General features: G+C 38.4%; 1 protein-coding gene across 5 annotated transcripts in view; it reads left to right on the plus strand.

Moving 5' to 3' along the window:
- TFDP2 (transcription factor Dp-2) overlaps nt 1-23,288 on the plus strand; it is a 63,957-nt gene that overhangs the window by 33,085 nt on the left and 7,584 nt on the right. For 3 of the 5 annotated variants that reach the window (XM_074877596.1, XM_074877597.1, XM_074877599.1), the window contains 8 exons: nt 3,291-3,412; nt 5,867-5,914; nt 7,250-7,412; nt 7,952-8,098; nt 10,239-10,307; nt 11,960-12,111; nt 16,233-16,399; nt 22,627-22,732. In XM_074877596.1, coding sequence (XP_074733697.1) covers nt 3,291-3,412; nt 5,867-5,914; nt 7,250-7,412; nt 7,952-8,098; nt 10,239-10,307; nt 11,960-12,111; nt 16,233-16,399; nt 22,627-22,732 — 974 coding nt within the window. Of the gene's footprint in view, nt 1-2,905; nt 3,146-3,290; nt 3,413-5,866; nt 5,915-7,249; nt 7,413-7,951; nt 8,099-10,238; nt 10,308-11,959; nt 12,112-16,232; nt 16,400-22,626; nt 22,733-23,288 lie in introns of those variants that run through there. The other 2 variants (XM_074877600.1, XM_074877598.1) reach the window with 2 other exon arrangements.

Raw genomic sequence — 23,288 nt, forward strand, 5'->3', positions numbered from 1 at the left:
TTAACTTGTTGAAACTACTCTTCTTAAAACTGCTTTTCCTGTCAATGATAACTGTGTATGAGTGTATATTGCTGTTTCAGGGATTTTGGATCCGGCTTTGAGACAAATTTTTGGTTTTCTGGCGGCCAAAGAACTAAATGGGCAATGCAGTGAACTGTTTCTGGTAATCTGATGCCTACTTGCCAAGCACTTAGCCTGAGTACAAGAATCATTCAATGAGTTTTATAAATAATCGTGGTGGGTCTTTTTCACATCAGCAGTTACTGCTGTTCTTCAGTGGCTTTCATCCCAGTTGGACAGATGGGCACAGGCATTACAGCCACCCCCTGAGCTGCATTCTCCATGGGTAGAGCTCTCCAGCTGACGTCCTGGCCACAGGCTGTCTACCAGAGAAGTGTTTCTCCGGGCATCAGTGCTGATGCACGCATCACTAGAGCATGTGCCCCGAGGCATTTCACTGGAATAGTTCAAAAGATGCATTTTGTGAGTGCAATAAATAATAGCCAAGAACAGGGGAGAGCAGTCAGTTAATGCAGTTCCTACTCTTACAAGTGACTTCTCAAGGTCCTGCTTTTGGTTTAAGTGAACCCTAGTTACAGTTTAGGTTCTATAGCAGGTAGAAGTTGCAAAAGCTACTGCATGCTGAGACACACATTTTATTTTATTTTTTATTTTTACTCTTATTTTTAAATTATTTAATTTTAAAAATTCTTTCATTCTGCTGCTTTGCAAGGATAGATCTATATTTAGAAAACATTTTCTTATTAAATAGCCATTAACGCAGGCCTCCTAAGACATCCAGTGTATGGTTGTGTTGCGTCCCAGACCATTTAAAAGAGAATGCTCGCAAGTTCTTAACAGTGGGAATGTTGGCACTCCTTCGGCATCTCACCTGTGTTAGGAACATCCTGCTGCCACGAGGGGTTTTTGGCTTTATTTAATCACTGTGGCTGCTCCAAGTCCTTCAAAGCAGCAGACAGCCCCCAGGATCAGTGGAGTGGGCTGTTGGCTGAACGGTGACAAGGGGCCTGAATCCCTTGGGGTATGGCTGTGCAAACAAAGAAGTCAGCACAATTGCAGTCTGGATTCTTGTGTATGGGTGTTTGTTGCAGTTTCTTTAGATTCAGTCTGTAGGCGTAAATTTAACAGCATAAGTATTATTGATAAAATGTTAGTGCTTAATTACAGGGATTTAACACATCCTATGGATGCTCTATTTGCTAAATTAGGGTGAGGTTTTCTTTTTCTGTTTCGTGCTATGCACTGGATTTATGTGATTACTTCAGGCACACTGGAAAAATGTTTGCTGTTAAGAGAAGATGGAATTAGTCCTCTAAAAATACTCAGTGTAGTGTTTTTTGTGAAAGCAAACATTCAGTAGTAAATTTAAACGGGACGCTGAAATAACACTGATTTGCATACCAGTGACAGCTGTGTCCCTGCGTCCAAGAACTCGCCGCTTTAGCAGTCGGTGGATTTTGTGGCTGGGCAAGGCCAGTTTGCTGGTGCCCGGCACAGCGGCCTGGCTGCCGTCCCCTCCACCAGGTGGCATCGAGGGACAGAGAGAGACCGGACCGTCGGGCGCGGAAATATCCCAGCGTGATTTTGCCGCCTCGCTTTAGTATAGCGGTTGTCACAAGAAAATGATGAGGAGATTGGGTATAAAATACTCCTTTATGACACATTTGAGCTGTGATTTACACGACATCAGGAGAGCCATGCGAAACCTAAGAGAGGGCGGAATGTGGTGAAATTTCAGTATGCAAAATATTTAAAATCTTTTCTCCCTGGCATGTGTCTGCTGTATGCTGGCAGAACCATATGCTTACTGCAAATAAGCGTTATTTATAGTGTTGCAAGAAATTGATATTAAAAGTTACTGGATTGGATTGATGTTTAATTGAAATACTGCATTACTGAGTCTCACTTACATACTGGTGTTACACCAGTGCTGAAACTAAGGAAGCTTTTAAAACTTAATCATTCTATCACAAAACATTTTTGACTTTAAGCCAATGTAGCAGTAAGTTGATAAAAGTTGATATCTTTACTGTGCCTGCATGCAGTGTGTAAAGCAGCCAGCCGGGGATCTTTTGTTCTCCAGTATCAACCAGTAAATATCTTAACTTGTAGCTGTGTTTTAATTTTTCTAAATTTCTGTTTTCACTTGTTTCTGTCAAGCTATCCACTTGCAAAAATAAATAAGATATACTTATGTCTTTAAGATAAAAAATACATACATGTAATCACAGTGTGGTGTCAGGAGGGATGTGACGTACGCTCAGTGAGCTGAGGAAATGGGAAACTCTTCAGATACCATTTTTTCTATTTGTTTAAACAATACTGATGGATACCAAACAAACTATCTGGCGTATACTTACACAGGTGTTGGGTAAGTTAAGTAGTAAAAGAAAGTACAAAGTTTAATATGTCATTAACATAAAGTAAAATAAAGTTTAAAAAAGCAAAATAAGGTATATGAGTAAAAACATTGTCCAAGCAGCTTTGGCATGAATCTTACCATACTGGAATAAAAATAATTTAACGTGTTTTGTTTTAAAGATTAACTAATTAATACAGTTTCATTTTTAAATACTATCTAAATTCTTCTGGTGACCGGCTTTAAAGAATGAACTTAGATGTGATTTAAAAGCTGAGACCAGGTGTCTTAGTGTTAACAACCACTGTAGATACAATTTCATTAGGTTTGAATAAATGTAAATTCTATCTATACTGTGCAGACTTTACATTTAATTCCATAGGTACAGTGTTGTATTATTAGCTTGCTGGAATGCCTTGAGATGTTGTGAGTGCTAAAAACTGCAGGGAATAATTTGTCTGCAGCTCAGATTGTCTGGTACCAAAGACAGGCAATTGGAAGAGACAGATCCATTGGAAAGGAGGCTTTATTGATTACACTGATCAAGAAGTTGCCTAGATGTAGCCTTGAAGAAACAACTAGGTGTATGTAGGTACAGATCCTGTCTGCCATACCTAGTAATTATTTCTGTTTGTATAGGTCTTGTCCATATGAATAATACAGTAATATGGTACAATTAGTAGAAAACAGCCCTGTAATTACTTTGATGTGTGAAGATCTTCTGATGACATCTCTTCTGTATATTTTGACTGCAGCTTGCATCTGGTACAGAATTGTTAGTTTTTTCTTAGTACCATGCTTATTATGAATTTTGGATGGTAATATCTGCTTTTTCAAGAGATGTGGTTTTTATTTGTGGTAATCACTCTTTTCTTAAGAGCGCTGTGTTTTTTATTTCCAAATTTCATAGATCATAAGCACATCACAAAGACTGACCAATTCAGGGAGTGTTCTGATTGGGAGTGCATATAACACAGCTCCAACAATGGTCACACAGACACACATAACAGAAGCTTCTGGCTGGGTCCCAGGGTAAGATTTTTGTTTTATTTAAAGATGTTTGAGGATCTGTTCTGATTCCTTCCTTTAGTTATAATGCTGTATCTATATGTTGGCTTACAGCTTCTAGTTCTTGCATAACTAAAAGGAGTATACTCTTCAACCTGTTGTGCAGTTCTGATGTCTGAAGCATGTAAATGTAGACATACAAACACTGGTCACTTCACTGCCTGTTTTAATTTTGGTTTATGGCAGTGTCTGATTCTTTGTGAAAATGGAGAGTCACAAATTCGTGAGTCCTGTTAAAAGAAGCCTTTATTTTTTTCATAAGTTCATGGTATATCCAAGTAGCTTTGCTGTTGAGTGTATCAGCAGGAGCCAACAGGGGGAGAGACTGTCAAAAACACTTCAAGAGACATTTAAGAATAAAGCTCTAATGGAAAATTTTTAACACCAATATTGTATTTTTATTACTATTTTACAGTAGCAACAAGTTTTCGTGGGGCTCTGAGGTACTCCAGAGTAACACAATTATCTCTTCTAAGGAAATCTGGTCTTTACAGTGTTTCACGATTATTGATTTTTTTTTTTAGTACCAGTACTGCTGAGCTTATCTGTCTCAAGACAGATGTAGTGCTTTGCCTCTGAAAGTTAAAAAGTAATTTATTTTGGTATCTGGGTTAATTTTTCTAAACAGGTGGTGAATGTCAGTAGCAGCTTTCCAGCTTTAGAGGTGGGAAGATGGAGCATCTAGGAAACAGCAGAAATGAGAGTATAATGTTTGTACCTTGACTTTCTTCGTTCCATGCTGTAAGCAAGGACTGTCACAGGCTTGTACTTCCCAGTCACTATATTCCCACCATAGAGTCAATAAACTGCATGGCCGGCTGAGCCAACTCAAATACCTTTTGAATCCACTTCATTCTCATTTTATTTGAAAAAGGAGTTGTCAAAGATTGCTTTGTTTCTGCAAATTTTGTGAAATTTGGTGGTCAGGCAGAAGTTCTTTCAGTACTTAGAGGAGGGAAAAGCTATAGTGTCTGTTCACAGCTTGCTAAACCAGAGAATCAGGGCCCATTAGCTTTCTGAAGCCTCATCCAAACCCAGGTGATGGAGATTCCCAGAGGTCAGCCTAGCTGCAGTGCATCAACCACCACCGCCAACGAGAAGCACCATCCTTCTGTTTGTATACCGTCAAAATCTAGACACACTGTTTCCAATGAGCCTAACTATTGTTTCACCGATAAAAAGGAGCAAGATGTTCTCCTGACTGGCCGATCAATACTGATACATGCAGAAGTCCGTATGACAGGTTATATTTTCATCTGAAGAACAGAGGTGAGGTCTGTGGTATTGCTGATCCTAGGCAGTGAGCCCTTGCCAAAGACAGTTCCAGAGGACTGCAATCCAGACTGCTTGCTTTACCCACTGTTTACTCCTCTTCACAGATTACAAATTGCTCCCCAAATCAAATGAGACAAGAGCATATTGGTTCTCTGGCTCCGTCCAGCCGCCGGCAGCCTGGCTCGCAGACCAGGGCGCAGCTCCCCACTTGGGGCGGCTCCAGGCTCAGCCCCCGGGGCGCAGGTTGCGCGGGTCAGCACCATGGACAGCGGCAGCCAAAGCCAGCGGGCCCGTGCCTGCTGCCCCGGAAGGCTGGTGGGTTCTGCGTGGCGCAACCAAACACATGCTGACTTCGTGCCGCGGGTCTTCAAATCCGTCATTTTTGTCAGCTTACTTCATAACTGTCAGGGTTTTAGCTGCGTAAGTATCTGCTGTGAGTGAGCCCTGGTTTTGAAACTGCAGGGTAACAACACAAAGTAATTTACCGACAGTTCTCAAGAATGTGCATTCTGTCATGTGCAAGAATAAAAGACAAGTTTGGAATACAACTTCTGAAGTCTGCTTGCTGTAGCTAGTAAACGGAGCAAGAAGGAAACCAGCAATGATTGGTGACTGCTACTCCTGTGCAAGATTCACGTCACCTGCTTCTTCAGAGTATCTCTCTTCAGCTCCATATGCATCAGCTCTAATACACGTGTTTAGTGTTTTACCTTGTTTTTTGTTTAAAGATACCAAAACATTCAATGTCCTGAAAATATATGCACCATTTAAAGGCATTTTGCTTCCACATGGAGGAATTTTAAATAGGAATTTTCCAAGGACTCCAGCTTCTCCTTTTTGATGGGATTTGGTTATCTAGCTCATATCAGCACTTCCTATAGTTTCAGATGAAGTGATTTCCCTAAAATCATATGGGCAAAGCATGATAAAATTAGGAATAGAACTTGTCTGGCAGTGAGCTCAGCCACCCTCCAAAGTCCTAACCACCTCGTCTCAAATTTTGTCAAGCTGTGTGTGTGTTATTTTCACTTTTCAGTAAACATGTAACAACAAACATTAGTACCTAGCTAGGCCCCAAATACCTTGGTTTTGTTGGTCTAAATATATGTTATTTTCATCTAAGTTTGAATTGTCTCTTCTTAGGGACAGAAAACGGACTCGAGAATTTATAGAATCAGATTTTTCAGAAAGGTGAGTATTACTGAACATCTGTTTTATGTATATGGTCATACGTGTTTCACTTCTTCAGCTCTGCCCTTCAGAGAGATGGGTGTCCAGTTCCCACTTTCAGTGGTTTTCACTCCTCCATATAAAAGCTATTTTGTATGTTATTCCTTGTAGTTATAATTCATTACTCTTTGCTTTATCATGCCTGATAAATACATTTGCTGTTACAGATGATACTGGAGTTGTGAAAAACAAACACATGGCATCTTCAGAAACAGAATTGTTCTAGTTTTCAGTGTGACAAATACTTGTAAACAGATGATCTCTTCCTTTACTTCTCACACTCTGAATGCATTCAGAGTGGGTTTATTTGTTTGCCTATCAGGGGTTACTCGGGTTCTGAAGTTGCGTAATGGCATAAAGATTACGAGTGTTGGGGTTTTTTTAATCTTCTGGTGTTCCTTTCCACTCTTCCTTTTCTTCTGCCCTTCTTTCCAGTGTTCTCTTAAATACATTCAAAATTTTGAAAAGCACTCTTGTATTTTAATGTTTTCCTTAGCCTGTTACTGTTGACAGAACTAGGCCTTTTTCTGTAAAATAATAGATCTCCCTGAAACATATTATCAAACCAACTTGTAAAACTAATTAAACCACAACACAGCTGAGCTTTTTAAAGGCTTCTGTTGAAATACACATCCAAATCTAGCTTGTGTGATAAAACCAATTGCTCCTGTTTTTTCCATTACCATTATCGAAGCTCTTGCTTTTCTGGAGGAAGAAAGTGTATGGAAGATAACCCTGACAGTTGCCACTTCTTAATTTGGCACCATAAAACCAGTGAACTTACTCTCCACAAGAGATTCTTGTATCTCAGTCTTAACTATGACAGCACAGATACTAAACCTGGCCATTCAGAGAATTAAGGTATCTTCTGGTGTATTGTAAATAGGGATGTCTGAGCCTTTCTGTTTTAAGCACAAACGTGAGAGTTCCCTGTAAATCTGACTTCCAGGCACATAAACACCCTGTGAGGTTTTTCCCCCTTTTTTTGGCTGTTCTTTTGTGAAACTACCTGGAGATGAATTACAAATCCAGTTTTTTAAGCATCTGCCCAGCAGCATGTGTTCAAATACTATCAGTATAGAAACCACGGAGAAAGGGGAAAGGGCTCCCAGTGTACTTTTTTGCCAACTTATAAGAAACAAGAAACTGATTTCAAAAGGCAGAACAGTTCTGTTTTTCATTTAGGCAGTACATAATATCATGAGTCCTGATGCCTGTTGCAAAAGCTAGACCTTTTGCTGTGTAACAGAGTAGCTTACTGACATTCCGTGTATTAAAATAATTTTCTTCTTCCAGTAAGCGAAGCAAAAAAGGAGATAAAAATGGGAAGGGTCTGAGGCATTTTTCAATGAAAGTATGTGAAAAAGTTCAACGTAAAGGAACTACTTCATACAACGAAGTCGCTGATGAGCTGGTATCAGAATTCACAAATTCTAACAGCCACCTAGCTACAGATTCGGTAAGCAAATATGTATTGAAATTTGTTATACCATTACAAAATTGTCTGGTTTATCATAGAATTCTGTTCCTTCTGTTTCTGCACTGTCCTGCCATACTCCGTACTCCACTTACGTAACTGCTTCCCAAATACAAAGACTTACCCTCTGAAATTTAAAAATGGAGAATTAAAATGAAGAATTGAATTCCCTCTAAAGTATAAACAAAATAGAGAAGTCTGCCAAAAAAATTATCTTTTAAAAAAGGCTGCTGTTGTACCCACCATATGTGGTCTTGTCAGGCTTTTCAACTCAACAGACTTGCCATGATGGGAATTTGCTGCACAGAGGCTTCAAGCAGGTCTGAAGCTTCCATTTGCAACCAAACAGGCTCCTGTGGTATCCAGGGAGTAGCACAGATGAAGGCATCATGTTTTAATACCACTCTGACTTGAACTGCCATTTTGGCTTTTTATCTTCTACATATCTACGAAGGATGTGTTCAATCTTTTTTTCCTTTTTGAATTCTTTTGTTGTAATTAATGCTGCATTGTTTTCTTAGCAGGCTTATGATCAGAAAAATATTAGACGGAGAGTTTATGATGCCCTTAATGTCCTGATGGCAATGAACATAATTTCAAAGGAGAAGAAGGAAATCAGATGGATCGGCCTTCCTACAAATTCAGCTCAGGAATGTCAGAATCTAGAGGTAAAGTGAGGTAGATGGGAAATTCTGTATAGGTCACAGGTTGTGATAATGGTGCTGCTCTACTTTAGAAGAGGGGTTTTTTTTCTCAATTTGAACTTTGGCTTTGATTCTTGCATGTTATAAAATACAACTAATGATATTTGAATAAACTGAAAAGCTATGTTTATGTATGCTTAGTTCGGTTTTACTTAGAATACATAACATGAAGCTTAAAAAAAAACCCTGTTTACCTTACAAAAATGGACATTGATTAAATCAGGGATTACTTTTAAGATTAAAGTCTGTATTTTCCTGAATTACCAGAAGAAAGTAAAAAGTATTTATGGTGCAGTTATGCTTACAAAATGGTATACATTTGAAAGGAGACCAGTTTTCTATTAATGTTTGTACTTGGAAATGCTGTTCAAAGGAAATTAAATTGAAAAGTACTTCCTGCTAGGATGTCAAATACTAGTTATGAACTGCCAGGGAAGTTTTACTTATTAGTTATTTCCATTATTTTTCCAGCAGGCTAAGAGTTACCATGTTTTTGCAGGGATGCCAGAATTTATATGCACAAATGTTGCTTGTCCTTCAGGCCAAATGCTCTATAAATAAAAAGCACAAGTTACTGTATTTACTGCAGGGTGCTTTAATGACTGACTGTAAACACATCTTAATATGTATTATATTTGTGATACTTGCGACATTAAATATCTTAAAAGGTGGGTGGGGTGCCTCTCCAGTACAGAGCAATGTTTTTGTGCAGATTCATTTACATCAATTGTCTTTCTAGATGTGGTAAAAAAAAAGCTTTTACCGTCCTTGTCCATTACAGCAACTTGGAAAATATGTCCACTCAAGGAGTATGCATATGCTCAATCATTATACTCCAGGATTCTTTTTTTAAAAAAATCATGGATAAACCTACATTTTACATGCATTAATGTGAAAGCATTATCTGCAATATAGGTTATTGTTACAAATACAGAACTTGAATTTCACTGTGTCACCTACAGCGATCATATTCTGTTCACTGTTTCAGGCTCTAATTACATATGCACAAAATAGAAGCCAGGCATATTTTCTTAAAATGTTGCTTCCTATGACATAATAGAAAAGAATAGAAAATAAAGCTGCATTTTCGTGGTGTGAAAATCAGAATTAATTTTGCTTTTAAAGCTGTATAAAGTGCCAACTCTTCTTACAGTGTAATTCCATAATAAGATTACCAGCACAAAAATGAGGAATTGGTACAAAAAAGCATGTTATGTAAAAACCATGTCTAAATTATATCTGTACTGTTCATGGGTTTTAAGAGTTTATATTTGTCCCAGCAGTGAAAGTCATCTACTGTGCTCTGAAGGAAGCATTTTAAACATTAAAGTGTGTGTGATCTGCAGTGTCAGCAGGCACCCAGTACTACTGCCGAACCAAACACTGCTCACTTAGGTTGAAGATTGCTTTGCCCCATGAACTGGCATTAACAAAACTGTTGCAAGAAATGGATTCTGTGCTCATATAGAAAATGTTACCTCTATCCCCTTTTTGTTGCTGAAATCTTGTTTTAATCAAGTCTCAAATGAGTAGTCTAAACAAAAAGCGGAGGTCACTGGAAAGATGCAGGTGATGATCCTGAGCCCAGTCTCCACACATTCCTGTCTAGTAGCTTGCAGCTAGAACAGCAGAAGGGACGTGCACACTTCCAAGAGTGGAGGGCAGGAGAAAAAAAACCACAACCCAAAGCACACCCTCAAGCAAGTGTTTAATTTGGTGCTAACTGGCACTCAGTGCCCAATACAAAAGAGGAGGAATGGATGGGGAAGTAACAGTCTCTTGTAATAATTGATTCTTTACTGAAGTTAAAATTGTTGACAAAGAAATAAATTAGTTTGTCCCACCTGTTTTATGGATAAACTCAGGTGGCTATGAGATTAGTCTGTTTGAAAAAGAAGAAAATATATGGCAAATGGGTAGGGCCGAAAAGACTTGTGTGATTTACTTACCATGTCATGGAATTCACCACCGGTTACAAAGAGAGTATGGATTTTGCAATGGTGCTAGCACACTGATGTAGCTCTCAAGCCTGTTCAGTTTGGCACAGTGGAACAGACGAGGTAACTAAGTAATTATCTTGATGCATTTATGTTTATATTTTAAGATAGAAAAACAGAAGCGAATTGAAAGGATAAAACAGAAGCGAGCCCAACTACAAGAACTGCTGCTGCAGGTATATTTAATTTTATTTATTTTTTTCTATAAATGAAATTATCAAGTGCAAATCTGACATTTTAGAACTTCTGAAGTTCTTTCTAGATTTATTTAGCAGGTGTGATATTTAGGGAGAAAAGTTTCACGCTTGTGACCTTTCTGGATTCTAGTAGGGGGACCTTGTTCCCTCACTTTCTGGTTCATTTTTACCTATTGTAAAACAGCGTGCTGCATCTGTGTGCCACAAGCTTTTCTAAGTCTTCTACTGAAGCTTTGTCAACGTTACTAGGAATGGGAGCAATCATGAGTCCCCTTTGTTGGCTCCAAGTCCCCCCAGAGTTACCTTCTCTGAGTAGTTCTTTCTGGAAAATGTCTTTGATTCTAAGCTATGAAATTAACAACTGACCTTGTGTAAATATGCACAGAGTTGTTTTGGGGGAGATAGACATTTCTGGATCCTAAGAGTGGAAGGCTGGCAAATCCAGCTCTCTTACATTCTGACACGCACCTCTGAGATGACTTGAGTTTTGGTTTTGATTGCAGAAATGTATTTCAAATGCACCTTTGCTTATAAAGTAACATTTTATAAATACAGTTATGAGCATTCTTAAGTGCTTTGGTCTGCGCAGACTTTCAGTAACTGAAAAACAATCAAATTTTTTTTATGAGGTTACAGGCAATAAGGCTATATTTTTTTCCTGATGCAACTATATTGATAGAATTTTCATGTCATTAGATACGCACTAAAACTTTTAAGTATCTGATGCTTCTCCTTTTATCATCACCAAAAATTGTTTCTCTCTTTAGGGCACAGCTCTGATTCTATCTATCTGACCTAATAAATTAGCAGCTTCTCTAAGAGTAACATGAAATTATCCTGGTGAAAACAAGGCAACTCAGGTCCTCTTAACTATTAGTCTGAACAGAGTTGCGCTCCCTTACTATCTCCAACTGTCATTATTTCCTTGATTATGTTCGTTGACAAACGGTTTACCAGTCCTTTGGGGTTCTGTCTGTCCATCTTCCCCTTAAGTGGAATAAGTAGCGTCTCAAAGTGGATAAGTACACTGACGTCCAATCCCTCAAATAACATTTTCTAAAACCACACATTTTCATACATATGCAGTCAGATATAAGATTCAGTAGAGAGTAAGTGTTGTCACAAACGTCACCTGTTTAAAAACTGTCAGAGGAAAATTTCAAAATGAACTCTGCAGAGAGAAAAGAGGATGATGGATGTGAAAGGGAGGAGAATATGGATCATGGGAAGTGGGGTGATGCTGTAATTGCTGTTAACTTTCATTTCAGTGTAACTAGTTCCTAGTCTGAGGTGTAATTATGCATATAAAATAACAAGAAGACCTCTGACTCCAGTGCCTTTTTAAAAGGAACGGGGGAACCATATCCAGCAAGCTTTATTGCTCCTTTCTTGTTTCTTCTCCAGGGATTGTGAGGGGGCCATAGCCATTAGGATATGTGTGAAAAATTAGTATTTAACTTCTGTTCCTGGTGAGCTTCACTAGTGCAAAGAGGAAGTCAGGCCACAGCTTCCTTTTTTGACAGAAAATTACTGGAGGTATTGAGATTTTGTAAATAAGAGCTGTGAAGTTCCACTTCCTAGAAACACTGATCTTTTACTGTCAGTGATGGTTTTTTTCTTTCTTTCTACAGCAAATAGCTTTCAAAAACTTGGTACAAAGAAATCAGCAAAACGAACAACAAAATCAAGGCCCTCCAGCTTTGAACTCAACTATACAGCTGCCTTTCCTAATAGTCAACACTAGCAAAAGAACAGTTATAGACTGCAGCATATCAAGTGATAAGTGAGTGTTTATGGAATCCGTTTTTAGAATTTTATTTTCTTTGGACTGGAATTTTTCTTTGAACAAATGAGAGAAATTTTTCTAGTGTACTAAAAGCAATTACGTATTTAAATTTTCTATCATCACTTCAGGGGGGTGTTTTGGTTTTGGCTTTTTTTAATATTTAATGCAAATGCAGTAATAATAGGAATAAGTTTATCAACATTGCTTTACTACCACTAGTTAAAACAGGCTGACTTTCACTGTTGTAAAAGGCACTTCAGACTGACATTTCAGAGCATTCACTGCACAGGAGAAATAACTGAGTGAAATTAAATACAAGGACAGAACTAGTCATGTGGTAGTGCTTCTGAATTCTTATTCCTAATATGCCATAAATGTATTTAGTCAGAAACACAAAGTGATCCATGTAACATAAAAGTAACATCCTAGAGGTGATAATAACAACTTTGAAAGTGTCTTTTAATAGCAAAAAGGTTGCACCTAGCTCTTTGAAGGAAAAAAAGGAAGTAAATTATATAGAAATTTGAAATATTGTCTTTGTAAGCAAAAGGCTATAGTTGCACTCTTACATTAATCTGAAAATCTTCCACTTACACACTTCTGGGTGCTTACGCTCTTCATTCTGGGAAGATACGGCTGAAAATATGAGGTACTGTTACGTTAGCTGTTAATCGGATCACAACTAGTTTATTAGCTGAAAATAGCTGGCTTTGCTTTAATACTGTAGATTACAGATTTCACTCTGTGGTATACAAATCCTGTATTAAACTTCAAGTCAATTAACATGCAGCAAAAATAGACCATCTCTAGTAACCTAAGGACCAACATGCAAAAAAGCCACACTATTAAAAGTTGACTTTTCAGAGAAAGTTGGACTGAAGTCCAATACATTCTGTGACAAAACTTTTAGAATACTCCCGTCAGCACTGCAGTTCAGCAAGTTGGGAATTTTAGGATCAATATTGATTTAGCTTAACTATACCCTTATTTTATAGGCATACTGTACAGTTCTTACTGCACTTTTAAACAGTGCTCTAGGTTTGAAGTTTTTGGAGATTAAGCTGGCATTTGGGATCTGAGAAGTGTAACATGCTTCTACAATCTCAAACTGTAAGAAAACACTACTACTAAAAATGAGCACACCAAAATTATTGAAGTTGGTATTTCAGTTTATATAACCCAGCTTCAATATTACTGTCATCTGGAGATCATTAAGTGTACAACCCAAATTAAACAAGCTTTTCCACTGTGGATATTATTTGTGCAACTGATTAGCAGCAGCAGCAGTATGTAGATAAACAGTGTCAGAAACTACTAGTGTTTAAACCACTGTTATGCTGATCTGCTAAATAAGGCAGTTGGAAAAAGCGGTCACTCAGTTTGGAGAATTCAAAATCTGTACTTTATTGGAGAGTATTTGTGCTGCCTAACCCCATTACTGGTCAACTTGAGGGCTTGTCCTTCGAGTGGTTTCAACCTCACTTAATAACCCTCTGTTGTAATGGGCTTCCATTTTCCTTTCTTCTCCCAAGTAACATTTATATAAAGCACTGGTTGGTCAGTATTTATGATGCAACGGCAGGTGATGTTAGAAAGTCCAATGAACAGATAAGCTCACAGCATTAGCTGCTCAAAATTCTCTTTACAGAGCATCTTCCAAAAGAAAATAATTGCTTGGAAAAATGGTACATGTAAGGGGGATTTAGCATCATGAGAAGCATAGGCTTGTGTCTCCTAAGTTTTCTCCTATGCAAAAACAGGCTTTATCTAGCCAAAACAGAATGTAGTTTCTCACATGTAAAACAAAGAGGTTATTGGGCAAGTTTTATTTAGTTTGAGAAGGCAGTTGGGTGCCAGGCAGCATACTGGCAATGACATTTCTGAAGTTGGAGTAAAGAAGGCAGAGTCTTCAGATAAAAGGGAAGAAGTTAAAAATTATTTTGAAAAGATGAGGCATCTGAACAGGAAAAATGTATTTAGTGTATATGGTGCTTTTATATAAATGCTCTAGATCTTAGGAAAAGGAGAAAAAAAGGAACCAAAATACCTAGTTTTAAACAAGCATTCAGACACAATAGATGTATCAGAAACTTGGAAAATTAGAACATCTTTATTCTGATAGGAAATGCAGCTGATTTTGCCACTGGAGATACAGTGCTGTACATTAGAGAAAAGGTGTAGGAAGTAGGCTCTTGTACCCTTAGACAGAGATTTGCCTGCAAGAGCAGAAAATCCAGATTAAATTAATTGTTGATCAAATTTGCACTAACCATGGGAAAGGGACAGGAACCATACCCAAACTGCACATACACAGTATTGGCCTCTGGACCTAGTCTTTAGCACTGAATAGTAAGATGGCAGCCCAGTAGATCATTCTATGAGAACAAAAGTTTCTCAGAAAGAGCCAAAATAATGCTGGGAATTATTAGGAAAAACAGTAAGAAATACAATGTAAAACTATGTACATATAGTGCTTTTATATCTGGAATACTGTATGCTGTCTTGTTCTTGGAAAGAGTTTAGCATAACCAGGAGAGAGACACAGGAGGGCATCAGGAATGCCTGAAGCTCTGAAAAGACTTTCAGAGAAGGAACAGATGGACTCTTTGGCCTAGAACAGAGAGGAGAGTGCATCCACGGGTGTCTACAAAATCACGGATGACATGAGGAATGTACATAGAGAACAGCTGTACACAGTTGCTTCCTAAAGTTAAGAGACATTAAGAGAAGATACCAGGTGAAAGGTTTTAGGCAAAAAGAATATAAGTGGTTTTGTAACTGTCAGTTATGCTCCTTTCTAGCATCCAGTATTTGACCACAACACACGAAAGGAGAAATGCAGAGCTATCAATAAATACAGCCTTTAATCCTGTACCATAAAAGCTGAATTCAGTTATTACTTCATTAACTACACAGCCTGCTTTCCAGTAACTTGGTATGACACTGGTCTCCCATCCTCCATTTGTATAAACATAGTTATGTGACCTTAGCTGCACCAGTCTAGGTAGCAGGAATGTAATTGTGCCAATTAAAGGTATGGTGACACATACTTTTTTCCCTTTTAAAGTAGTTATGCTTAAATAAATACAGCTGCATAAAGAATGGGTTTTACAAGTAATACCATATGAGTCACAAAAGAAATGATGCCTGTAACTGACAATTCCACCTAGTACAAAGCATGTAGATTTCTAGGTGAAAATTTTGTGTATAGGCACAAAAGATGTAACTTCCAAACTTACTGGATCAGATCTAAGAAAATTAGTATTAAGAAAAATCTATTAAGAAAATCCACATGTGACACAAGCTTGGAGAGCTAATGAAAGACCTACCAGTGAGTTATCTTTTAAAAATCATATCTCATGGATGGGTTGCTTTTCCAGGGATAAAGGTTTTGTCAGCAGAAAATGTGGTAGTGGGAACTAGCCTTATATTGTAATCCCTGGACCAGTGCTGTCCAAGGTTTTAATAGCCTGTGATCATAGCATAAAGTCAGTCTAGGTGCCCCTGCTTTTCTTAAAGCTATATTAAGTTTATATCACTATTTCCACTTCTATATGCAATGAAAAACATTTTGAGTCCTGCAGCAGAAGTGATAGGTTGTTAACATACAGGACTCTGAACAGACTGCTTTGCTAGCTGCATCCAAATGCATCCAACAAAGCAAAGTTATACCAAGGTAAATAGGTCAGTTCACAGGAGGAGTGTTGCACATTAGAACAGAAAGTGAAATGTAAAAGAATCAAAACCAAAATAAGTTATTTTGGTGACAGGGCTGCGGGTGACCTTTAAAAGTATTGGATTCAGTGGAAGTGAAGGTTCATGTTTAGTAAGGCCTCCCTCTCCCCCTTTGAGTCTGTTTAATGAGGTAGAAAGTATTAGACTTTCTTCCTGAAGCGGTGAAGTTACTTGAATTGAGAAAGTGCCATTTTAAACCCTGTAGGCATGCCAGTCACAGAAGCAGAAGACAAAAAGCATTTGCTGCACTTTTTTTTTTTTCCCTTAAGAACCCTTTACAGATAATGGAAGAATGTAGACACCTACCTCAGGGTATACCAAAAAGAAAAAAAGGAAAAATAGGCTCTTTTCAAAACTGTCTCACTTTGACTTTTTACATGCAGATTCGAATACCTCTTTAATTTCGATAACACCTTTGAGATTCATGATGACAGTGAGGTGCTGAAGAGAATGGGAATGTCCTTTGGGCTTGAGGCAGGCAAATGCTCAGCTGAGGACCTAAGAACTGCAAAATCACTGGTGCCAAAAGCTTTAGAAGGCTACATCACAGGTAAGTTAGATAAGACTTTTAAATATTGCTCCTGATCAAATTCATAACATTAGTTAACTGAAGTGAACTGAATGACATTAACCTATGTAACATTTGAAGTTATGTGGGAGCTAGTCGGGTTGGTACATAAATGAGTTGTTTTACAGTGAATTTTGGAAGGTTCATCATAGTTGTTCTGCAAACTTAATTCACACTAATTTATAACAACAAACTTCTGAGTGAGCTGCCTTATGGAGAAATTGTTTCTTAAATAACTGAATTGACACCAAGAACAGTTTTTCATGGGTTAGTGTTAATTTTGAATAACTCAATGTATGGAGGAGCAAACTGGAAGAAGGCAGCTCTTCTCAAGTTGAGGAGGAAAAGGAAAGAAAAAAGAGCTACTTTAACTGGTTGAGTGTAATCCATGTGTGACCCAGCTGCATTTGCACTTTACTTTGCCTGAGGTAGGTGAGCTCTGCTAAGAATTGTCCAGATCTCTGTCCGTGTAGAGATGCTCAGTGTACTCTCAGTACATGGTAGGCTCTCCTGCGTCCAGTCATTTCCACGCTTACTTAACATGTAAACCAGGGATACTCAGATAAAGCACATGGCCAGCAGGTGCCATCTGAGAACTGAGCGGCTCTAAATAAAGCAAGAGGCTCCCAAGAGTTCCAGGACAGGTGTCCCATGCAGAGGCTTTACCTCCCCTAGTCACACTGTTTGAATAGGTCACACTTAAATAGACTCAAACCTAGATCTTCAGTGTTGCCTCTTTGGACCAGAGCTGCTAAAATTAGTAATCAGTTCCTTTAGTTATTATCAGACTACATTCTTCTTGATCGACTCAAAGCTTAAACTTAGCCCAACATTTTCTCAAGTTTCTGGAGGGACTTCGTCTGTAAAGGAAGTGTTACCCCATGAAGTACTATATACAGACCTTCATTTTTGAGGAAAGAGGGAACAAAGCTATTGCCCTGACTCCTCCACTAACTGGGCTTTGGTCTTGTTTAAATTACAGTAGTATGAAACTGTGTCTTTCACACAGGGAGGTCAGAAACTTCAAACGTTTAAAAACTGTGATGTCAAAACAGTGCTAGATATAACTTAGAATTCAGTTACATTCACTTAGTACATTTTAAATGACTAAACATTTCAAACTACATCAAATGTGCTTATGTTTATCAACACTTGTTTTGTGTTTTCCTGCTCCCTTTGTCCTGTGGGTTTTAAAACCAAGATTTCATATTTTAATTTCAGTCAATTTTGAAATTACACACTGGTGCCAAAAAGAGAAGTTGAAAGAAATCTTGATTTGTTCCTTGCAGGTTCATTCAACTAAAAATTATTTCCCACATGATTTACCACCAACCTAAAAAGGGGGAAAGGAGCAGAACCCACATCTTTTAATAGTCTTGCAGTCTGCAAGACTTAATTACTCCCATATATCAAGGAGCAAACTGAAATTTCTATTTCATTTTAAACCTGCATTAATTATGTTCAGAGAATCGGAGTTCTTTACATTTGCAAAAAAACCCTGTGTCATTACACAGTTTACTGAGTAAAAACAGCCTTTAAAGTTCAGCAATAGAACTACATGTCTAAACTAGTGATCAGTAGTTCATTTTAGTTTCTTTTGAAAAAAATTCAGTCACACCAGTGTACTGCTGGTGGGGTTTTTTATTGAAAGCATTAAAGGCAAAACAACCGTGATGTTCCTGTGCAAGTGAGAAACAAGTAGTACTCTGTTTCAAAGAAACTAAACAGGAAAAAACCAGATTCTAAGATTGCATATTCTTAAAGAATGTTGTGGTTAAGGTTTTTTCCTTAGTAGCAGAGCAGCAGCCAGAAACCTATCTAGAATTTTAATCGTAGGAAATGTATTGATTTTATTTTTTTACTCAGAAAGCATTGGGGCAAGTAATGTGCTCTTCAGACACAGGTTACATTCAGCTGTTTAAGCCTCTGAAAAAATTAGTCCAGAAGTGTTACTGAAGGATGTACATTTATTTTAAAGGATTCTTCTATCTGTTGCTTGATACTTAATTACACAACACAAATCTACAGTTAAGAGTATGAATTGCACAGTAGACGTTTCTAATGGCAGTAACTGACAAATAAGGGAAAAATTTAAATGTTTTGCACAACACTTGAAAAGCCAGCATTTGCCTGATTACGTAGTTTCGGTTAAGTTTAACTTCCCATTTTAACCTTGGCAGTCTTTAGACACTGTTTCTTACACTGCACCAGTAGTGAAATGGCAGGCTCATCACTGATTTTTAGAATTCATGGTTACTTCCACAGCTCTCATGATGGCACTTTTAAGTACACTGGCCTCAATTACTACTATACAAGAAAAGCAAATCAAGGTCTCTTACTTATTCACTGCGTAAATTTATTACAAACAAGATTAAAGTTCTCCCACACTAGCTGACGCTATGATCTCAACTGCTGTAGAAACAAGTCCTGTTCTAATATGTCTTAAGTAGGTAAGTCATTTCCTGTACAATGTTAGTTTGACCTTAGCCTGGTCATTACTGACTTCCAAATACTAATGGTAGTTGGTACTGAAATGCTTGCTAATAGGACTGGAGAAACAGCTGGAAGAATCCAAGCAATGAAAGAAATTCAAAATTGTCAAAAAACTTGGACTATCTCAGCTTTAAAAAAAAGAAAAAAAAAAAAAGTAACTTCTAATTGCATTAAACATGCCAAGTAATTTGCTTGGAACTGCTGAACTGATGCTGTGTGCATCAAAATTGTATTAAGGTGTTTTCTCTACAGGAGGCTCATGTGTTTTAGCCATTCTTCAAGTGCTCTAATTTGATAAAAGTAGTGTCTTCTAGGTTTTCTATAGGTTTCATGATGTTTTAGCAAAAAAGTGTTGGGTTCTTTTAATACATATTTTAAGTACTACATTGGTATGATCCTCGGGTGTTTGACTGCCACTGAAATCAGTAGAGGCTAAGGCATATTAACGCCATAAAGAAAAATATTACATCTTAAATTATATTTGTAACACATTTTTCTGTTGTTCAGTTGTCATAATTGATGCATATTTCTAAAACTGACATGATTTGACCTTACTTTTTCCTGTTTCCCAAGAGGGAGCAAGCGTAGAGGATACAGCAGCTTAACCGTAACTTACAGTAAAAGTTAACATTGAAGTGTTGCTTTAGCTAAGTTGGTGATCCAGAAGTGGTGGACATACAACAGGCTGCACTGCAGCCACAGCACTTGCCAGCTTCTTACTAGGGGAGGAGCAACATTCTTTCTAACATGACACTTGCACCAGCTTAAGATGGCATCCTCGGGCCACAATCCTAATTACACATTGCTGCCCATTTTTTCATTTTGACACAATTATTTCCTCTGCCCTCTTCATGAGCTGGTTCAGGGTACTAAACTGCAGGGTCTTTATCTGGTAGAGGAGTTTCTGGCAATTTATCAGGTAGAACTGTCTAGCTAAGGGTCTAGCAGAACAGTTCAAGTGTAAAGGAGGGAGTGAGATTGCTGGGTGAACAGCAATGCACCACTGATTGAGACAAGCATAAACTCTTGTAGAACCACAGCCACAGTAGCACCCTGTGCCTTTTAAGCCATGTGTATACTACAGGCCATTAATGCAAAACCAAGTGCTTCCTTTGTCAGTTGAGTCCTCACTCCTAGAAAGGAGACTACAGATAAAAAAAGCAGGAAATAAAAATTCTGAGGCACTAAGAGTTGTTGTAATATTATCCCACTTGTATGTATCCCACTAAGGCAGTGGGCAGAGAAAGTGGTGCAGTGTAGGACCTCTAGATTAGACTTCTTTACTCTTCCCTGCATGAAGTGCTCTGTGATCTACCTGCGTAACAAGCCTTGGCTGGAAAATGGGCTGGAGCTGGACCTGAGGAGATTAGTGTACCCACTGAACGAATGAGCCTGTCCAGCTACCATCAGTAATCCTATGCAGCACTTTTACTTTTGCAGCAACCACTGAAGGCTATTGTGGGTATTCCTTTAGAGCCTCCTCATGGAAAGTACACATTTCTACCAAGTCTAGCTCCTGCAAGATCATAATAAGGATGCCACTCGCAGATTGGATGGTACCACCTTGGGAAGTTTTTTCTAAGCTGCTTTCCCTGGTTCATAAGTGTAGCTATTAGCATCTACTCTGCTAGAAGTGGTCAGTGTTCTCACTGTAGGCAGACTTCTATTTTGACAGTCCTTTCCAGACCAGAAATGGCTTCTTAAACTCCCCATCTTTCACAGACTACTTCTTTTCCTTGGCTCCTCAGAGCCCACTGGAAAACAGATGTAGAAATACAAGGCAATGAAAGTACAAGGCAGGGTATGCATCTATGAACCTTCTTCTGCCTTACGTGTAAAATCCATAATTTCCTTCACCTTGATCTTCAAAAAGAAAAGCTAACTAGCTATTATCCCAAAATGTTAATAAAATGCAAGATTACTAGCAGTGACTTGTTATTCTTCTGGAATATTAAGCATGTACATACAGGTATACCCCTTCAAAAGACCAGGAAGCAACCCTGTGATATATCTCTAATCCACTTTATTAATCTAAATACAATGCAGTCATTCCAAATGGTTCGGCCACCTGAAAAGACAGGAGGAGACTGTCAGAACATGTTCTCTGTAAAAACAAACCTGCATTTAGGGCAGTCTTAATGAAAGCCATCCAGCTAAGTCCATATTCAACTATTTTCATCTACTCTGTCCTCATAGATCAACCTAAAGCTGCCACTTACTAACGTTCGCCATCATGTTCCAGAGACTGTGCTGGCAGGACATCAGCCTTGCTCACCTTGCTTTGTAACGTCATTTAAATACCACGCTGCTAACAAGTCTCCGCAGCACAAAGCAGGGTAGCCTGCGGATCCCAGTGGATGGGCAGCCAATTTGTATGGCTGCGACAACCTGCTGTCCCTGTGCGAGGCAGTGCAGTGGCAAATCTCAAGCAGCCAAAGCTTAACAAGAAGACAGGACAAACGAGAACGTGTATGTAACAAACACACGTTTAGTTATTCCTCTTACCTGCTATTATGGAATGATTCTAGGTAAAATATGAATAGTGCAATCCCATTTTACTGCCATTGTGCTGTACAGGACAGAGGTTTGGTTAGGCATAGAAACTAGTAAGGACTGTAACTCCTGGTTTAATGCACGCAGCTAGAACCACATGCAAGCGGCATGAAAAAGAACTAGATGGTCCTGATAACTTGATTTTAACTTTGTGTTGAGATGGAATTTGGATAGGTCAATAGAAACACCTTATCTAAGAGACAAAAACACCCCTGCCCCCCAAATCCTGTAAGCGTAATTGGGTCAATTAACTTACTTTGCTGATTTTCTTGGCAGAAATGTGCATAACTGGAAACAACTGACAGGCATCACTTGTTAGGGTATCTGAAACCAAGTGCTATGAGGGTTGTAAGTAACCCATTCCTGTCCCTCAGAGGGCTTTTAACAAATTACCTCAAGAAATTCAACATTATTGCAAGACCATTTTAATTCTAAAACTTCCTATCCCCAGGGAGGAGACTGACTTACATATCACACATGCAGTGTACAGCAGGGTCTCTCTTGCATACTCCTGGCACAAGACCTTTGACATGGTCTGTTCCTGTCCACAGCTGATGATTGCCATCTCTATTCAGTGTCAGAATGGGTTAGGAGGCTGCGTTACAGCAGCTACGAGAGCACCAAGATGAAACTGCCTTTGGCCATCAGAACGCGCACGACTGAAACACATCCTGCCTCGGTGGCTTCACTGCAGTATCTCCAATCCTGACAAGTACAGTTCATTTATACCTTCACCAAGGGCAGCAGCAAAGGCACTTAGAGCTGTTGGGGCATTTGATAGGATCAGTCTGTAGCAGGAAGTTTCCATGAAGGACTTCAAAACTCTATTCCAGGTACTTTTGATTGCATACAGCTACTAGCTGCGGTCATCTGCAGTGTGAATTCTCTTCAGACAGAGGGAAAAGCTTCATAGAAATAACCACAGTTCTGAGTGCGACGGATTGCAAGGTTTGAGTGCATCCGCAAACACTGGGGTATATGTATGTATAATTACATCTTGATTACAACAGGACACATCTACAGTATAAAATCAACTCGAGCTATTGGTACCTCCTCTTCTAAACTAAGGAATCCTAACTGCAAAGAGAATGCAAAGTTTAAGATTGTAAAAGGCAGAAAAAAATGTAAGTAACTAGCATAAATACAATTATGCTTTCTTCTAGATATGTCTGCAGGATTTTCATGGATAAACCAAGGGTTACTTTCAAGTTCAGCACAAGCAGTTTCACATTTAGAGGTAGCAGGAGGCACTTCTGATGCTAAATCAAGGTAAATAAAATCGGTTTTTATTCAAGGACAGTAACATACGCTTGTGGTACTTTCAGTAACCTTCCTATTTCATACCACTTATATGCAGGAAATGAGATGTTTTCTATTATGGTTGATTTTTGATTGTGAAAAAGTCTCTCAATTCTGTCTTCCTTGATAATCATATTTGAAAGGTTAAATCAATTTTGAACATACTAGCTATTTTGTATCTATGTTTCAAAAGAATAGAATCACTTCCAATCCCTTACTATAAGGATAGAGATTTCCTGATTAACCTTAAATTCCTGCCTGGGCACGGACTACAAATAGGTAATTACATGTGGAAAAAAGCCTGATAATACTTCTGAAGAATACAAAAGAATGTTGGGTGTCTAAATGCACTACTGCTTAAGCTCTCATGAAAGAAGTTTAGTCCACACAGTCTAATCATGATTTTAAATTAAAAACCAACAACTAAACAAAAAACAAAAATGACACCCAATCCAAAAAACACCTCAACAACCATGCTTTGCTTGGAGGTTACCTGTACCTTAAAAAATGGAAGGAGGGGTTATTC

This window comes from Strix uralensis, chromosome 9 (assembly GCF_047716275.1).
Source record: "Strix uralensis isolate ZFMK-TIS-50842 chromosome 9, bStrUra1, whole genome shotgun sequence".
Lineage (NCBI taxonomy): Eukaryota > Metazoa > Chordata > Aves > Strigiformes > Strigidae > Strix > Strix uralensis.